Genomic DNA, 20,337 nt, shown 5'->3' with positions numbered 1-20,337 from the left:
TACTTTTCACAGATAAACGTACTTTTTATAAATTTGTCCGCAGATCACTATATTTTTCTTTCTTTTTTTTGCTGAGGCATTTGGAGTTAAGTGACTTGCCCAGGGACACGAATCAAGGAAATGTTAAGTGTCTGAGGTCAGATTTGAAGTCCTCCTGACTTTAGGTCTGGTCCACTGCTCCACCTAACTGCCCCAGTCACTATATTTTTCAAAGTAGTTTCAAATCTGTTAAAATCAATAAAATGCACAGTATAATTTTAAGAATTTAGAACTAGAAGAAAGCTTTAAGTGTCTTTCAGTCCCACCTGCTTTGTGACCAAAGAAAACTGAGGGTCAGTGGGGAAATGAATTGCCACTGGAGTCATTGACACAAGTAATAGGACATAAATTATAACTTAGGTCATTTGATTGTAAAGTCACTGTTCCCTTGGATAATAGGTACTAACTGATAGGTTTTTCAGTGACTCAGATCATTTAACCTAACTTCCTCATTGAGAAACCTAGAGAAGTTAAGTCCTTCCCCGCTATCGTGTGGTATAGTGGAAAGAAGGTTGATTGTGAAATCATTGGATTATAATTTGAATTCTGGCTCAGCTATTTAGTAATTTTTATTGATATCATCTTGTTCAAGTCTCTGTTAAGTCACTTCCTAGACCTTAGTTTAGTTTCCTCATTTGTAAAATAAGACAGTAAGATTAAATGAATTCTTAAGTTCCTTTCAGATCTATATTTATGATCTATATTACATGTTGCTTTCCCCATACTAGTAACAATAGGGTCCAACAGAGTAGAATTTTGGAGACTGAGACCATCTATCTCCATTGTTTCTAAAGTGGAACCTTAGATATCAAGTTGGAGGTTCTTCCTTGGTGGTAATCAGAAATATATCTTATATGTGTTGATACTTATAGACAAATGGAACAAGACAGTCATTATGGATAAAATGCATAAAATATGGATTATATCATATATTTCATATCTTATCCCACATGTTTATTAGATTCTGGGCAACAAATGTTTCTCCAGCCACAAAATTAGCAATATATATATTTTTTTCTTATCAGCCATTATAGGAAATGGGTACTAAGTGGGAAAAGGGTTCTTGGGGGGGAAGGGGGAGAGAAGTCTCCTTTCGTGACTTCTTCATCCTCCCTCTGCTTTCATAGACTTGATTTCACCTCGCCTTCCCTTCCAGATGTGCAGCTTATCCAAGAGCTTGAGGAAGACAGCTTTACTTGGCATGGTGGTTAACTCTAGATCAGGGGGTTGTTATTCGTCATGGACTTCTGTAATTGTCTGAAGCTTACATACTCCTCAGAATAATGTTTTTAAATGATTAAAGAAATTTTAGTTAGAGTTTAGTGAAAATAAAGACTTTAAAAACACACAACACATATGCCACTGAAGTACAACTTCCTAACAGAATATCATTCTACTGATGAGGATCCATACAATCAAATAGCTTTTAAATCGATAATGCTGTGACTCAGAGAGGACATTGCTTCACTATTTTAGACGATGGGAAGTAGGCAGTTTACTCCCATTCTAAGCTATTCCTCTATCCCTCCACCCCTCCCAAAGTTGGTAAATATTTTTGGTACTGAGAGAAAATGAGTGACCTTTGTTGAAGAATGTTGCATTCTCAGTATGGCTCTAATTGGAATGTATAATCTCAATTTCCTTTTTTCATAAATAAGTGGGGCAAAGGCATTACAATGCTCTGTTCTTGTCTTTCCCTAATTATACAAATATGTCTCATAAATTAGAGGCTTTGGCAGAGTTGGGGAAGGTTGTGTTTATCAGTTATCCATGGGAGTGCCCCTTAATGTCATCAGTGTTTTTTCCCCTTTCCTTACCATATAAGGACAGGCGTTTTTCTTGGCCGCCCGTTCACTTAGGCTATATACAGCAAGTTGGGTGAAACTTTCCTGGTGTAACTAACTACACATAAGTAACAAAGACCTGACCTTTGATCATCTTGTGCTCTGTCTTCACACTCAAGTTAAGGGCTTTCTAGAAGGACTTCAGTCTTATTAGAATGATTTCAGTTACAAACTGAAACTGCCTTTTTTTTTTCCCAGAATAAATTTTTATATTTAGCTATAACTAGAATATTTTTTAAGTGAATGCTTTTTTCCTGTTTGTTAGTTGTTTATTTTAACTTAGCCAATTAAAAAACAATCTATCTTATATTAAAACCTAGATCTTGGTAAATTTTCATCCTATTTCCCTCAGAAGATAAATGAGATTTGGAGTAACTCCTAGCTATTTAGGGTCATGCTTTATGTTTTATACATGTCTACCCTTTATTAATACCAAGGAGCTTTAGAGCATGCTATGAGGGCATTGAACGCACACTTTAATAGCAGAGCTGTAGTAGGATGCTGATCTATGCAACAGCACCTTTTCAAAGTAACTCATTACTAGGTGATACACAGTAACACTTCTGAAATAAAAGAAAGTATCTAAGTGAAAGACTTAGCTGGCGCCATCAGCGCACACTAACATTCAATGCCAATGTTAGAAGGAAGTTAACCCAGTAAACTAAAGGTGATTTACATGACTGGAAATAATTTGCTTGGGGTTGGAAGGAAGTACTTGACTTTGTTTTGCTTTCTCTAGCTGAGTTTAAATAACAGGCATAGGGCTAGATATCTTGCTAACAGAGATAAAACTTAAGTATTATGGTAAAAGGAACTTTAGAAATGGCTAAGTGGATTTCTGACCTTATAAAAAGCATCAGAATTAAGGATTCATGACCATGAGGGGTAATAGACTTTCAGTAATCAGAAGTTAAATGACAAAGTTCTTTACAGATCTGGACAGGGTAGGGAATGGAATGAGAAAGAAATTACCTTTTAAGTTACAGGATAAAATGTGTGTTCCATTCCCACTAATGGAACCAAACTGAGCCTGGACTTATGTAAATTCGGCAACCTCTGTGTCCTGAGATAACAGTGCCAGGCCTCTCCCAACGGAAGAGCTGTAACTTAGCTGTATTTTGCCCTCAGGGTAAGTTCCACTTCATTCCCCTCCCCCAGTCCCAGGTCTGACATTGTCATACCCTACACTTGTCTTAATCTTACTTAAAATTTCCTCCTCTGTGGAGCTGTGGAAAGTATCTAATTCCCCAGTTGCTTCACTATTTTCTCAGTACAAGACCCCTCGCTTATCCTGCCTTATTTCCACCATTTTCCCCGAAAACCAGAAGGCATTCTTACCTCCAAGGATCCCTCCATTTGCTGCTTGGATACAAGTGATCAGCTACTACTTGTGTCAACTTTAGATTGTAAGCTCCTTGAGGGCAAGGATTGTGTTTTGCCTCTTTTTGTAAGCCCAGTGTTAGCATGGTACTTGGCACATAACCCATGGTTAATGTTTGTTGAGTGATTGGAACCTGGAGAGAATCTCTGGAATTCATGTTGTCCACTGCAGAAAAACCTGGGAAGGGCAAATCAAGAAGGTTCATTTTTTTTGGTCCTCTTTGGGGTTTTGTTGTTTTCTTTTGTTTTTAATCAAAGTCCTTCTAAATTTAAATATGGAATCATATTACTGTGCTTTGAGTCTTCAATGTTCAATGCCTGTCATTTCTGTTAAAGTGAATAGGATGTAAGGTCTGAGGGGAGACAAAGAATAGTAAGTGATTAAGGTGGACTTAATCAAGCAAAACTTGCTCGAAGAGGTCACTCTTTAGCCAGATCTTTAAAGAAGCACAAAGTTGGTGAGAGGACCTTTTGACTTGAAGAATGGGATGTACCAAGACTCCAAGGTATAGGGGAGTAAATAGCAAAAGATACTCATCTTGCTCAGTAATTTGTCATCTTGAGCTAGATGGGGGGTTCTAAGTGACTAAACTAGTGTTTGGAATGTTACCCCCGAGATTTCTCATCAGTGGTACCCAACTGAATTAGTTTTTAAGAGACAATTACCTATTCTTAGGGAATTTGTTCTCTCTAGCCTCACCCTCCTTGTGGCCCCCTAAAATGAACTGAAATAAAACCAGAACCTTTTATCCACTCTTAGGTTCTGGGTTCCATTTTAAACTATTCTGTACCTTATGACCCTTGGTATTAGGTGACCATTCTTTGTTCCCTAATGTTTTTAGGTATTTAAATATATGTATGTGTGTATGTGTGTGTATTTAAACAAACTCCTGCTCCATCTTTCAAAATATCTGCATGGAACATTTGTATTTTAAGTTAAATCTAAAATTGTCTCTTGATATTTTTAAAGATTTTCACATTCCTTCCCCCCTGCTTTGAATAATTGGAGACACCTTGGGATATAGAAGAATAGGGCAGAGATTGCTAATTGTAACCATGCTTCCTTCTGAGAATCTAACCTAACTTTATATATATAATTTTCATTTCCCCAATTTCATATTAAAATAATTTTAAAATTTTTTAAAAATTTTTGAGTTCCAAATTCTATCCCTCCCACCCTTCTCTGAGATGGTAAACAATTTGATATAGTTTATATATCAAACATAACTTTTAAATAAGAGAGTCTGTGTGTTTACAAAAAAAAAATCGAATGTAAGAAGATCTGATATTTTTCCCATATTTTCTTCTCTGACTCAGGTAAAGCCTGTAGCCCTCATCTTAGAATAATTATTTCATTTCAGTGTATGAAACACAACATATAAGATCAAAAAGGAAATAACTTTGAAATATAGTTATAAAAATTTGTTCTTAAAAATCCACAGATTCTGGTTATGAACTTCTGATCTAGTTCAAAATATACTTTGAGGGGGGGGTGTTTTTTGCTTTTGTTTGTGAGGTGTTTTTTTGGGGGGGAGTTGCTTAGGCAATTGGGGTTAAGTGACTTGTCCAGGGTCACACAACTAGGAAGTGTTAAGTGTTTGAGGCCAGTTTTGAACTCTGGTCCTTCTGACTTCAGGGCTGGTGCTCTATCCATTGCATCACCTAGCTATCCCGTACTTTGCATTATTTAAATAAGAATTCATGCTCCAAAACTTCACATCACCTTGTTAAGATACTGTATATGTAAAACATACTTGAAGAATATATGATTTCCATTTCTTTGGATTCATGAATATTAAAATAGCCACAGATCTGAACATGCAGCCCAAGATAAGCACTTATGTAAATGTCAGAATTTTCAACTCCTAAACAGCAATAGTTTAAGTGCCAGGAAAGCAAGATGTTATCTCTGAGAGATAATACACAAAACCTTAGTATTTGAGAAGATGACTTTCTCCTTAGTCCTTTGAAACTTTTCCTGACATTTTCCCAAAGCAGTCTTTACTTAAATGGTTTTCATTAAGCTCTTATCAAAAACCATGATTATTTCAATTATCAAAAATTTGATTGTTTTATGGATCCACTTAGAAGTATTTTACATGTCAACTGCTTTGAAATCTGTCTTTTGAAATCCTTCTCTGAAGATTGACTCAGTCCTGTGAGTGGCAATCACTGGGTTCTTCCCTCTTGAACCCAACAACCCTTTTTAGATTGCCATGATATTGCTATTACTACTACTTATAGTTATTATAACTACTATTACTACAGAGCATTATAGCTCTGGAACTGACAGGGAATTCAGAGGCCATCTGGAACAAGTTTTTTTTTGTTTTGTTTTGTTTTGTTTTGTTTTTATTGTTTTGCATCTTTGTTCCATTAGTGAGTCTGAATTCTATGGATTCCTTCTCTAAATTTAAAAAAAAAAAAAGGTTTTTAAAATGCTCAAAATTGACGAAATTAAATTTAAGAGGAAATTCATCATATTGAAATACAGTTTAAAAAAATTTGTTTACATTCCCAAGCCCCAGGTTATAAACCTCTAGTGTAGACTAATTTGCCTTTTTTGTTTGTTTTTGAGACTGAGTTTCTTTCCTCACTTAGGCTGCAAGTAAAGCAGCTAAGCATTCATGAGCATGATTCCACTGCCAGTAGGCAAGGAAGCTTTGACCTGCTGTTTCTGACATGGGCTGATTCTCCATTTCAGGCAAGCTGGTGGTCCACTTTCTCCCACTTCTGAGGATCTAACCAGATGGGTGCCAGATTTAGTGCTGGCACTAGATTGACTTTAGCTTTTTTGCAACTCAGAACTCTCAAACTCTAGTGACCTATCAGCCTCAACCTCCCCAATAGTAGAAAGTATGGGAATATAACATGATGTCCAGCAACTCTCATTTTACAATTAAGGGAGGACCCAGGGAGGTTAAGTGATTTATGACCCAAAGGTTATATGACTCAAAGTCCTATAGGTAGTAAGAATCAAAGGTATTATCCAAACTCTGGTTTGAAAGTCAGTGTTCTTCCATTGGACTTCATATTTCTTTATCCTTAAAATCAGGCATTGGACTAAATTATCTCCTCTGTGGTCCTATAAGCTGTGAGCTTATGTCCATCATTTCAACAGGTATGTGCTTGCCATCTGATTGTATGTCAGAAATTGTGAGAAGAATGAAAGATGACATTTATGAGACGAGTGTCTTATTTGCTTTTTTTTTTTTTAAACTAAAAAAGTGCTTGATTTCAAAGAATAATTTTTTCTATTTTAAACAGACACTTAGTCTCTCATTTTGGTAGTGTATGGGTGTGTATAGCATAGTTATTTGTATTTGAATATAAGGATTAATTGTGGTTTCTTCAAAAGGTAACAACCCTTTTTTGAGAGGGTGACTGGGAAAAGAATAAGTTGTCACTCCTAGGTGCTATTGCCTGGGCAAGTTATTTTTCTTGTTTTCAAGCCGAAACTTCCCAGTTAATGAAATAGGGAGAAAGATGGTTTTTGGTAGCAGTGAGATTAGATTTTAAGTCTCTTTGAATGAAAGAAGCTAAGAACTTGAGTTTCCCAATTCTGTCATTTGCCCTCAGTTATTTTACTGAGCTCCTTTATCATAAATTCGCCTATTTAGCTGTAAGTAAAGTGATTAGCATTTTCACTTCATTTTATTATAAACATAATCTAGAAAACTTAAAACTTAACAGTTATAACAGGGTTTGTAAAGATGCTAAATATCAACCTATCAAGTTAGCCTACAAATGCAGTTCTAAAATTACTATTGATGTAGGTTGTCTCTTAAATGTTTTCTCCACTTTTGTAGTCATATATTTCACTCTCTTCTTCCCTTGCCTAGGCTGAAGCTGATGTAGCTTCTTTGAACAGACGTATCCAGCTGGTTGAGGAAGAGTTGGACAGAGCTCAGGAGCGCTTGGCAACTGCCCTGCAGAAATTGGAGGAGGCTGAAAAGGCAGCGGATGAGAGTGAGAGGTGGGAACATCTAATCCAGGTCCTTTTACCATAGGTCTCTTGCTTAATAAGGCAACACAGCCTATAGTGATATTATTAAGGGATGGATAGACAATTAAGAGTCTTTTAAATTGGGGATCAGATGAGCTCTGAATTTTTTATTATTTATTATCTTTAAATTCTAGGTATAGTTACAGGCCATCAATGGGATTACTTAATTCAGTATATTTCTAGGTAGATGTTTCAAGATTATTTCTCATTGTTCAGATTCCTAATATGATATGTTTTTAAAATAATTTTAATTTAGTTTTCCTCCAAGGGAAGAGGTGACATTTCATGGGTGGCTAACTCTTAAACAGCCATACTAATGTCTGAGAAGAAGAAAGAGATGATACAATAATTTTTTTAAGGATCTTATAGAATTTTATTCATGATTTTAGGAAACAGAAAGATGAACCAATACAGTTCTTTTTTTTTTAAAGGATTCCAGAGTGCAAAATGACTTTTTGGCTTTATGCTCATAGACCTGAAAGAATCCTAGTTTTTTCCCAGTTTTTACATACTAGGACTTGCCATACAGTGGAGCATAGAGTTAGAGAGGTAGCCTCCAACTCAGTAAAATCCAGGTGCAAGGTCTGACTCTGATACATACTGGCTGTGTGGTCCTGAGCCACTTACCATAACTTTCTCATCCGATTCACAAGCAGTTTTCCAAAACTTGAAATAGTAGATGAAATTGCAGGTCAGATCAAAAAATTTTAAAGGCTTCTTCCTGGAGCATGGCTTATTTTTACATAGAATTGTATATACTATAAATCATCTAATATTCCCCAAACAATTACATGTAGCAACTACCTGTTTTGTTATACATAGTACATAAAAACGGATGTTTATCTTTTTTTATATATGCCAACAATATAAAGAGGTTCCAGTATATAATGGCATGCTTAGTAGAATGACTTAAATGAAGGCACCATACCTCCTTCCTAAAGAAGAAATACTCTCTTTTGACTATCTAGCACACATATACATTGATTAATTCATTTGTTTATTTATTTAAGACTGGTTCTCCCTGTCTGGCTCAAGCTGAAAGTCCAGCAGCCACTCTTAGTCCAATCCCACCACCAATCAGCATGGGAGCTTTGACTTATTCTGTTTCCAGGCTGGGCTTGTTTGCCCCTCCTCTAGACAATTCTGGTGTTCACACACACACACACACACACACACACTCCCGGGGATTTACCATATTTATACAAAATTTAATAAAGACGATCATCAGCTTAGCCCACTGAAGCTTTGAACCCCTGGGCTCAAGCCATTCACCACCCTCAAATTCCCTAGGATTAGTGATTATATGTATGTACCACTACAACTTATATGTATGTACCACTACAACTGTCCCCAGCACATATTTAAGAAGCAAAACATATCTTCTATATAGATTGAGTTTAGGCATGATGACTTTGATACCTTAATTATAATTAATTATAAGATATCTGGACAATTTGGTCTCTACCCAATGAACTAAAAGCATTTTGATTTATTTTTATATTTTTCCTTTTTTTTTCTGTCAACTTCCTTTCTTCTACTCCCCTAATCCTGAACAGCTTTTAATTCCTAGAAAGTCATCCCTTATCATCTGAGAGGGAAAATAGTAGTCCAGAACTTTGCTTTAGTCTCCTACTTATTAAACTAAGCACACACAGAATCTAAATCCGGGGTTTCATTACTTTTCTCTCAGAGGAATGAAGGTCATTGAAAGCAGAGCCCAAAAGGATGAAGAGAAAATGGAAATTCAGGAGATTCAGCTTAAAGAGGCTAAGCACATTGCTGAGGATGCCGACCGCAAGTATGAAGAGGTCAGTGTCCATTGATCACAGGCTCTAAGGACTGAGAACAATAGCTTCTCTCCCACATCATCTATGCATCACCTCATTATAAAACTGCATATAAATAACTGTACCATGAGCAGATGACAAGCAGACAATCCTTTTTTTTTTTTTTTTAAACTTTGCTCTTCTCTCTCCTCCTATATGTTAGGGTATAAAGCCTTAATGTCACATATGATGAGATAATCTATGTGGATTCAGAAGTGTGGGCCAAATCATGTCCCATAGAATATAAGCATATAGAATTAAAAAGCACCTTAGCCAACATTTTGCAGAGTGAATCCACTGTGTTCTTAGCATCTCACTTTATTTTTGTCAATTGCTGCTTTTATTGTGAAGAATCCAGAGTAGCATTGAGCCTAATTTTTCTGTTTAACACCAGTTCCCAGAGTGCATGATTTGGTTCTTTCTCTTCCCTTCAAAGTATCACCTTTCTCTTAGACTGCTGTCTTCCACACGCAGATGTGACTTCTTAGTTATCTTATATATTAAGAGACCCAGATGATCCCTTTTGATATCTTCTTTTCATATTTTGGTTTTCCAAACAAAAACTCTTTTACTCTTTACACAGTCATCTGTAGGAAATGCATAGCTTACGACTTCCCTACTATCTGGGTTCAGTATTCTGAATTTGGCGTCCCTTTTGCCCAGCCCACATTGGACTGTCTGCTCTGTTGTTACCCCAAGTTTTACCTGTGCCAGATACTGAAGATTCTCGAGCATTTAATCATAAACAATAGTTCTATGCTCATTTCCTTTGCTTCTTACCAGTCAGGGAAGAAGGAATTGTTTTTGAACACCCCTTCCCATGATGAAACACAGGGCACCAAAGGACTAAAAGCCAAAAGCTTTGCCATGTGGGTCTGTCTGTGCCTGATGTGTGTGTGATGGGGGCTTTGGGCTTTGTCTTGTCACAGGTGGCCCGGAAGCTGGTCATCATTGAGAGCGACTTGGAGCGGGCAGAAGAGCGTGCCGAGCTCTCAGAAGGGTAAGTGACCCCAGAGCCATAGGATGTGTGTGGGGTGCTGCCAAGCAGTGACTAAACAGCATGACCTACTGGCAGTTACACGTTTACTTGTTTTCAGCTCGAAGCTCCCTGTTTGCTCATTTAACTGGGATGAACCACGAGCGTGGAGTCCAGGAGAACATGTGTGTGGGGTGTCTGTGTGACTGCGTAGATCACTGCATGCATTTACTTGCACACTGATTTTGTGAATGGCCTTGTGCATTTCATGTGTCCACTAACAGCCAAGTCCGACAGCTGGAAGAACAATTAAGAATTATGGATCAGACTTTGAAAGCATTAATGGCTGCAGAGGATAAGGTACTGATGGCTATTGTATGGTTCTTAGGTTTAACTGCCACCCAACAATCTTTCAGCTTTCATCGCCTACTGGTTCATTTGGTAGTAATGACTTCACTTCCACTACACCCTTTGCTGTCTCTTATATCTTGCTTTAAAGTGCTTTCTTTTTGGTCCTTTTTTGATTCTTTATTTTTCTTTCATAAACAATCTTTGGTGCAGCGTAAAAGAAGCCGAGTCATCGCACTTAAAAGCTATTTTAATTATTTCACACTAAGCCCTACCTTCCTTTTATTACCAAGTTGGGGGGCAATGAATGACTTTGAAGAATTGGAGCATTTTAATCTGTGATGGTTTGGCTACTTTAAGGCTGCTCTTTGTCTCTAGAACTCAATTTTCATTTTTCTCCATCTCTCTCCTTTTTTTTCCCCCTCTATCCTTTCTTTGGCTTGATTTGGTCTCCTGCCCTCCCCACCCTTCCTGCCTCTGTTCTGAAATAATAGCAAATGTGCCGAGCTTGAAGAAGAGTTGAAAACTGTGACGAACAACCTGAAGTCACTGGAGGCTCAGGCTGAGAAGGTAGGCCAGAAGCATGATGTGGGGGGAAAGGCATTCTTAAAAACTTATTCAAAACAGTAGCCCCACATGTCTCTTTAGTGTCCCCACAGACTTAAAGCAACAATTCAGCAGATGTTTCAAGAAACAGCTAAATTCTGACTACCACTAGGGGACTATAACAAGCTTGAGTCTTCTTTCAGATGAAAATATTATGTTAGATTTGTGAGTTATATTCTGTAAAAGACTTTTTTTAAAAAAAATTCCATGTAGAAAAATGACGACCAGTTGCTAGTTTTCCATGTAAAACAAAGTGACTCAAGGAGAGCTTTATTGCAGTTGATTGTTAGTATCTGAAGTTACTATACATATATCTGAATAGTCCTTGATAGCTTTGGGGAGGGCAGAGATGTGCTTCTTTGTATGGGGAAAACGCATGTTTATAGTGAACTTTGGCCTGATATATGGGATAATCTTTCTAATTACAGTACTCACAAAAGGAAGACAAATATGAAGAAGAAATCAAGGTCCTTTCTGACAAACTGAAAGAGGTAAAAATAATATGAATTAAATTCATTTACTGAACTAATAGAGATGTATGGGCATCAAATATTTATTTTAAAATTATAAGATGCAAAAGCATGTACAGAGATGCAGTGTTTATCACTATTTATACTTGTCAGGTGCCTGAGAGTTGCAATATCTTGCCATCAGTGATCACCTTAGCACTGTACATGATACTGGCTAACACCTTTATACCCTACTTTATGCTACTTGATAGTCATACTCTAGTTAGCCTCATATTTGCAATTAATTACATAAAAGTTAAACTTTGTTAATTTACATGAACTAAATCATTCTAGGCTGAGACTCGTGCTGAATTTGCTGAGAGGTCAGTAACCAAATTGGAAAAGAGCATTGATGACTTAGAAGGTAAGACTTAGAGTTTTTTACTTCATGCTTAAGTGTGGGAGTTGGGAGCAAGGAGGGGAGAGTGTTTTATCTTTTTCGATGAAAGTTGGCTTGGCAAAAATTATCTTTTGCAGTCCAAATTTATCAATCTTAATTCATTGTTTAGGTGGGCATTTATTTTGCTCTTGCTACTCTTTTCCTCCTGATATTTTCAGACTGTTGCCTTTAAACTTTTGGATCTACTTACTTTGAATTCATTTACAAGTGTTTGGTCTCTGTGTGTAAAAAGTTGATGTTGCGATTTGAAAGATGATGGGTCAGTTTTAAATCTATTATGTATAGTTGTGTGTGTGTGTGTGTGTGTGGCCGCGCACGCGCGTGGACACACACATATGTTTGTGTATATGGAGAGGAGGGGACGGAAGGAAAGAAAGACACACAGAAAGAGAAAGTAGGACTCTTAGGGAAGAGAAAATTAGACATTTGAAACAGGATAGGACAAAGAACAAGAAATATAGCAAAGCAATGAAGCAGAATAAGTGACAATTGCAAAATTATCTTGCATCAAACTTTGAGGAAGCTTCATCCAGTCAAAAAGTTGAAGATTAAAAGTTTGAGTTGCAACAAACTGCACTGCTATAAAAAGACTCCACCCTTCTGGAGCAGGAATGATGCCCAACAGATTTGGACAGACAGTAGAATGGGCAGAGAGATGGGTAGTTTAAATGACACTTCAAGAAATCCATATCCCTATAACTAGTTCAGTCAGGAAGTTTATGACTTTAAGTAGGGAAAGATAAGGATGACAGACTGTAATTACAAAGAGTTCCACCTAAGCATTGTCTTTGGAAATCTTCCTACCAGTATCTCTCGCTACAGATTGGTAGCTATTTTGGTATAATTAAAATACAGTTCTCTAAAAGAATGTTGTACTATCCATTCAGTGTACTTTCTGTTTTGTTTAAGTTTTCATGCGGCTTACTGACACAATATTTGATTATGATTTATCATATCAAACCATTCTCATTTCATTTTCTAATGGTTACTTGTTCTTATTTGTTGTTTTTATTTTAAATCCTCCTCTTCTTCGGGCCACCTGCTGCCATTACTTCCTTCATGCATTGTCTTTTTCTTGCTGCTGTTTCTGGATGGTCTCCATGCTACTTCCTTCACCCTCCATCTGATCACCCTCCACCTTCCACGCCCTTGCATCTCTGCCTTCCACTTCATGGTCGTAGATGAGCTGTACGCTCAGAAGCTGAAGTACAAAGCAATCAGTGAAGAGCTGGACCACGCTCTCAATGACATGACTTCAATGTAAATTACCTCCTTCTCTGCCTGCCTGCTTCTGTGAATTGCTGTTAGTGAAAGCTAGCTGCTAGCCCCTTCCCCTTTGCTTTGATCTCCACAAATCCCCATCTCATCTGCAAGCTTCAAGTTGTTTTGTGTGTAATCCCTCCTTGCTTCTGTTTGTTTAGGTATCACCCTTCTGTTTGCATAAATTTAGAAGTTTAATTTAAGTATCATTCTTTAATGGCAAAAGGTAAATTTAATCAGGGCTATCATAGAGCATTTTCTTCTAGTCATGGGTTTTATTTTTTAAGAATTTTAATCTTGCTTTTTGCTTCTCAGCAATAAGCTGTTAGCATCTTTTAAAAGTGAGTGACATCACTGAATAAGGTTTATCTCAAAAAATAAACCATAAAAACAGTTCTACTTATTAGTAATTTTCCCAGAATAGAAGAATAATAAATGTACTAAAAGCTGCATTATACAAGATAATTCTTTTTGATGACACATTACAAAAAAAAAAAAAAAAATGAGGAAAATTGTTAACATGGGCTCATAGGGTTTAGAGCTATAAGAAAACTTTGCAATCAGCAATCCCTTCATTTTACAGATGGATAAGTTGAGGTTGAGAGAAGGACAGTGTCTTGTCTAAGGTCACACATATAAGCAAGTAACTCAATCCAGATTCCAAGCCTAGTCCTCATTCCATTCTACTACATTCCATGAGATGCTATTTACTAAAAAATTGATTCAATCTTTTTTGTACACTGAGAATTTCAAACAGTATTAACTTGACCTTCTTGGTTTCCAAGTTGAATCCTGTTTTTAGAAGATTGAAGTAGACTCCATTATATTAATGTATCAAAATTATAGTCCTTTAAAGAGAAGGAGGAAACAGATCCAATTTTTGTATTCTTTTTTCAGTCTTGGTCAGAATCACACCACCAACATGTATAGCCTTCTGAAAGACATTTGTATGCGGTGAAAAGAATAATGGGATAGATGCTGAACCTTACTCTGTCACTAATTGGCTCTTGAGTTCCCAGAAAGGTCATCTCATTTGATTGAAAGGGTTGAGAGCCTTAATGCTGTCACTTTCTGAGATCTTGTTCTGTCTCATGAAAGGGGAGGCAGCAAGATATAGTGACAGAGACCTTAATTCAAATCACTATTTATTATCTAACTATATGATATTAAGATAATTAATTACATCTCTAAGTCTCAGTTTCCTTCTGTAAAATGAAGGCCTTAAACTAGATGATTTCTAAGGACCCTCTTAGCTTTAATGTAAAGACCTAAATATTACTAAATGGATTTGTACACTATAGCAGTATCTCAAAAATAACTTATCCACCCTCAAATTCTAGCCTAATAGATTCCTCAAGGATGATTCTATCATTCTAAGATCATTGTGTTTTAGAACCTTCCCACCATATCCCATTCAGAAAACACAGTGGCTTCAAATGTATAATTAACAGTTTCTTGCTTTCATATTTACAGAAACTCTACCTTCAAGGAAGAGTTAGAGAATCTCTAGAGATCTTTAGATCTTTAAAGACTGAGAGACTTGATTACTGATTTGGAAGACAGTCACCAGTGCATCAGCTCCGTATATCTGTAAAATGAAGGGATTGAATAAAATAATCTCTCTCAGCTATAATTAATCATTAGGCACTTATAATATGCTGATCCTGGGCTAAGCTCTAATATTCTAAGATACTGAAAAAAATTAAAATGAGTAAATATTCCATAGGATGGCTCTTTATCTAAAGACTCTCTTTGACAGTCCTAGGTATGTATCTTTTAAGATTAAACAATCTAATAATCGGGAAGATCCTTAGGACAATTTTGAATCTGCTAGAATGCTGCTATAAAATCTGCCAAATGTGTGGCTAGCGTTGCATGCTGAGTTCTGTCATATTATTGCTATTTTTTTTTGTTTTTCTTTTTTTCCATTGTGGCACTTTTCTTTTCCCCCTCCCGCCTTTTTATCTTCATGCAGATAAATTTCTTTGCTTCACTTCTCTCAAGACTCCTTCATCAAACTGGATGTTCCACCTGTCTGAGCTCTGCAGTTTTTCTCAGGTTTATTGTCGTGTCCTCCAGCTGACCTTGATTCTATCTTCCTTTAGCATCCTGCCTCAGGGCAAGATTCTCACTGTGCCCTCTATTGTACAGAAGCTCTTTCTTTTGATGTAAAATAAACACCTCGTGTGTAAGCTGTATCTGTTTTGCTATTCCTTTTACACCTTCTATTTATTGACTGAGCCTATATTGAATAAAACTGAAAAATGGCCTCTTGCCACAAGGGATTTATTTGGGGCTGCTCCTTTTCTCATTCCCTTTGTCTCAGCATTATATATTAGTCCTTTTGGAAATCATAAAATATTATTCTTTAGCCTACAGACTTTAATTTATACAAGAGCTAAGCTGCCCTGCAGTTAAATATCTCAGTCCCTTTGAGTTTTTGTCACTGTGATTCTGTAAAGAAAGATCTGTTTCAATCAACCATCAAGCATTTTTTTTTAAGTACCTGCCATGTATCAGACACTGCAGTTTCAAATTTAATCCAAATCTTAGAAACCCATGTTTGAACTGGTCAAATAAAACTTAACTTCAAAGGATTATGAGTTCCAAAGTAAGAGACTAAATATTCTTGCACTGCAGGATGAGTGGAAGCCATTTAAAATGTGTTTTATTTTGCCCAGTTGTCTTCTTTTGTTTTGATCCTGAAAATGTCTTTCGAGTTTTCTGGATAATATATTGAGTTAGAGGTGAAAATCCATGATTATACTTCATATATTTTGGCTCTACATTTGCTGTCATTAGATTGAGCAATTATTTAGACAATCCTATCTCTAAAAAAAAAAATAAGAAAGAAAGAAAAAAGCGAGTAGGAATTTAGAACTTTGAAAGTGCAATTTTCTAATTTTTTTATTCCTGGCATTTTCTCATCACCATGCTGGCTGTATCTCCCCTTTGGTTTTAATTCCAAGCTGTTTTGTGAAATGTTTACAATTTTTTCATTGTAGTTGATACAAAGAATTCCTCTTCCAATAGCCACTTTTGATAGAATGGGTTTCTCTGTATTTAGTGCTACTAATTTTTGCACAATAGGCTGAGTCTACCTGGGGCCATACTTGAGACCTTTTCCTCCTGGTAGGACTGAGCAGAATTTGTTCTCCACAAGCTTAGCCTACAAGAAAACAATTACTTCCATATTCTGATTGGTATTAAAAGGAAGACTTATGGATATCATTATAATTTATTAATATAAGATTAACTCCAGAAATAGCATAAGCTGCTCTTTAGACTCCAGGAAGGATATGATATACAGGTTTTTAATATTTATTTAAAATATGGCTTGTGAATTAAGGTTTGTCTGGTTTTTTGGCCATGGTAATGAAAATTTTTTTTTATCCAGAATCTAAACGGTCTCCTCCAGAGAAGAAGAAAATTTATGGTTTGAGTCCAGGTTTAACTTTGTTCCCTAGAAGTTTATGGTTCTTCTTCTGGCCAGGCACCCTTCCTTTTGAAAGGAAGAGTAATAGTATAACCCTCGTGACTTCCTGCCTTAAACAAAATATCTCCTGCTTTATTTAATGTCCAGATAATACCTGAATACTTTCCAAAATATAAATCTATACTTGAGGTACATCTATTTTTGGAAGATGTTCCGCAAAACTTTGAAAGTGTTCTTTAAATATTATGAGAGGAGAGGAAACACTAAAAGATTGAAAAGTTAGCACAAGATGAAACCAGGTATATAAAGTAAGACTTGGTGAAAGGGGGAGCAAAGAAAGAAGAATAATATAATACATAAAACTATTTGACAATATGACCAAATTTCAATTCCTTTTTATACAGATGTCCTCATAAGACCTCTTAGAATAAAGTTGGCACTGCCCCTAAAGGTACCATTGACAAGCTAAGTTTTGGTTGCCTACAGATTGATAAGTATTCCCCAAACACCTCCTTAAAAATTGGGAGAAGATTGTTTTCTGTTATAGAATGTGACTTTCTTTTGCTCGTGTGCAAATACATATAATTTGATTCCCAAGCAACCACTCTTACTTCCACTAGAATCCAGAAAGTTAGAAAAAGGTTCAGACGTACTGACAGGTATAAATTATATAATTAGCTAGCACACACAAACTAGGAAGCCAATGGAGGTCTAACTCCTTGCCTGCTCTTTCTACCATTATATAACTGACTACCATTGATTGGCATTTTAGCAGATTTGGCATAATTTTAATAATAAAAATTAATTTCCTTCTTCCTCTCCCCTCCCACATAAATTCAGATTACATGGACCATTATTGGAAAATGTACATGCTCCTTAAGCCTTAGATTTGGCAGCTGAGTATTTTCCCTAATTGGCAGGACTACCATCTTTTTAAGATTATGTAGGATATCTGTTCCTTGACTGTCACTATCAAACTTTTCCTTCATTAAAAATAGGTACATTAATCAATTTTTCCTGGGCTGAATACACTATCCCATTTTGATACGTACTCTCATACATGCTGATAGCCTTCATCATGTCATAGTTTACATTCTAGTTCTAGCAGCTATTAGTTTAATAATTATTATGAATGAATTGGTTATTATAATTGTATAGTTATTTTAAATATTATTGCTGTTAATATTAAAGTGCATTTATATAGCATTCTAAGGTTTGTAAAGTGCACTACAGATGAGACAACTGAGGCATACAAGTAATCCGTCCAGGGTGACTTAGTTATCGAGTGTCTGAAATAGATTTTGAATTCAGACCTTACTACCTGTGATTCCAGCACTCTTACCCCCTGTGCCTCTTAGCTATTTTGTAGCATTAGTAGCACATACATTATGTTGCAATGTAAAACTTTTATTCCACCCCATCTGTTCAGGTGTTCCAGAACAAATGTCATTGAGATATTGATAATTGCCCACATATTTGACAATTTGTTAGTCAATGAATATGAAATCCATGTTTAAGACAGAAGTGTGAACTGTGCATGTATTTTAAATCTTTAAAAGTAAAAAATGTTTCAATTCTGGTCCAGTGTCTGTATAAAATGTCCTCTGTCTTCCAACTTAAAAACAGCAGCCTACCCAAACTGCCTTCCCCCACAGCCCTGGAGATAGCAATTCATTTTTAAATTTCTCTTTGATGTTACATAGAAGTACTTTCATGTAACATAGTTTCTAAAAAAAGGCATTGTGAAGTATCAAAATGATGAGTAGAAGGTAAGCTCAGAATCAGAAGTATAAGAAAGCTTAGTTTTCTTTTTCCATCTCTCCTGAGGAAATTGATACAGTAGACATTTGATATTCCTGGGTTGTTCCTTAAAACCAATTATAATAATAAAAAAAATTATAATTTATCCCCCTCACCCCAAGATAGGGGGACAGATATCAAGACTTGATAGTTATATGTTATTTTAAATTTGGTGGTTGCTAAGGCCATTTATAATTTTCCTTTCATTTAAATCTAAATTTAAAAGGGGGCAGCTGGGTGGTGCAGTAGATAGAGCACCAGCCCTGAAGTCAGGAGGATCTGAGTTCAAATCTGGTCTCAGATACTTAACATTTCCCAGCTGTGTGACCCTGGGCGAGTCACTTAACCCTAATTGCCTCAACAAAATAATAATAATAAATATAAAACTCAATTTTAAGATGCATACACACACACACACTCAGCCCATAGTAGAGACAGGAGAGGAAATTGGCACAGATTTATCAGGAATTTCACTTGTCTATCTTATACTGGGGGGGGAAGTGAGGAGGGAAGTACATGAAACATTTGGGAAGAGTTTGTCCTATTCCAGACTCTTGCCAACATGTTTCTGCATCTTCAGTATGGTCTGATAAGATCTGATAGTGAAATCTTGCATCCTCCCACATCCTCCTTAACTCCCATAATGGAACTACATGACATTCCCTTAAGAGCCTTTGTTGAGGACCCTCAAGACTATAATCCTTCAAAAGTGCTCTCAACTCCTGCAGAGAGATTGAATTTAAATTTAAAGGATGTAAGCTCCAAAGCTGGCTCTGTTTCCCTATAGATAGAAGTGGAGGGGGTGGCCTCTTTAAGTTTCCATATAATCCTAACATTCTATGATTCTGAGGTCTTCGTGGAAAGAAAATCTTTCTAGCCACTGTCTTACAGTAGGGATAATTAATTATTATTTGAGCTAACAAGGACCGCATTCTTCCATCCCCTTACTTTCATCCACATTGTTTACATTATCTATCCTTTTAGTAGAAAAAGGTGAGTCACGTAGGCTGCTTTGGAGTTTTTTCTGGTTTTCTTTTGAAGAAAAAAGCAAACACTCCAACTCTTTTAAAAAAAAAAAAACATTTCTGAATGGAGAGTATGTCTTGGGCTTGGACAGAATGGAGGGTCAACATAGGTAATGAGAGAAAGGGTAAGTACTGCACTCAAAAGATTTGGTGGATAGATACTTTAAAAAAATTAGAAGTGATCAACTAGATTCTCTTCAGTTATTAGACGTATGGCTGATGAGCATAATCCTCATATCTACAGTGATGCTGAGCCCGTTTTTAGACATATATGACTTCTTGTGTAATAAGACAAGGTGTATGAGTGTTCATTCTTGGTATGAATGTTCATTCTTTCTCCTCCTGGTATCTTGTTCTCCTTCAATCAAGAGCTGGCCCTCTGACATTTCTAGCCTTGTCAAAGCTGTCCTTCCTCAGGACTTTGTATGGTCTTTAATCATCAGCCATACAGGCGTCCAAGACTGATAAGGCAGAAGGTAAAGTGTTCTTTTCTAAAGAAATAACCAGTTGCTCAACTGTCTGGGGTGTGATTGTTTTCTCTCTGTTAACTCTTGTTCTCATTATTTCTTTAACTAACCCTCTATTCATTCTGCCTCTCTTTTTCTTTTCTAACCTGCTTGCTGACTTGTACAGATCAACTCTACCAGCAACTTGAGCAAAACCGCCGCCTAACTAATGAACTAAAGCTGGCCCTGAATGAGGATTAACCTTGAGTGCGAAAGACACGTCAGTCTTTATAGATTAAACTGTAACATTTCATTAAGCTGAATTCTAGAAACATAGTCTATATTTGAAGAAATCTATGGATTACAATATCCACCATTATGAGAGGTTGAATGTGGTCAGTTCTAGAGACATTCAAGTGAGAGAAATCTAGCCGAG

General features: G+C 36.4%; 1 protein-coding gene across 19 annotated transcripts in view; it reads left to right on the top strand.

Annotated features, from left to right (window-relative positions):
- Positions 1 to 20,337, top strand: part of TPM1 (tropomyosin 1) — a 30,814-nt gene that overhangs the window by 8,555 nt on the left and 1,922 nt on the right. For 4 of the 19 annotated variants that reach the window (XM_003755617.3, XM_031955437.1, XM_003755619.3 and 1 more), the window contains 6 exons: positions 7,106 to 7,239; positions 8,960 to 9,077; positions 10,025 to 10,095; positions 10,914 to 10,989; positions 11,454 to 11,516; positions 11,829 to 11,898. In XM_003755617.3, the coding sequence (XP_003755665.1) occupies positions 7,106 to 7,239; positions 8,960 to 9,077; positions 10,025 to 10,095; positions 10,914 to 10,989; positions 11,454 to 11,516; positions 11,829 to 11,898 (532 nt within the window). Of the gene's footprint in view, positions 1 to 7,105; positions 7,240 to 8,959; positions 9,078 to 10,024; positions 10,096 to 10,355; positions 10,432 to 10,913; positions 10,990 to 11,453; positions 11,517 to 11,828; positions 11,899 to 13,115; positions 13,199 to 15,169; positions 15,393 to 20,088; positions 20,182 to 20,337 lie in introns of those variants that run through there. The other 15 variants (XM_003755618.3, XM_003755622.4, XM_003755621.4 and 12 more) reach the window with 8 other exon arrangements.

Source organism: Sarcophilus harrisii, chromosome 2 (genome assembly GCF_902635505.1).
Source record: "Sarcophilus harrisii chromosome 2, mSarHar1.11, whole genome shotgun sequence".
NCBI classification, from domain to species: domain Eukaryota; kingdom Metazoa; phylum Chordata; class Mammalia; order Dasyuromorphia; family Dasyuridae; genus Sarcophilus; species Sarcophilus harrisii.
The sequence above is the reverse complement of the archived record's forward strand: the minus strand, read 5'-3'. Positions and strand labels throughout refer to the sequence as shown.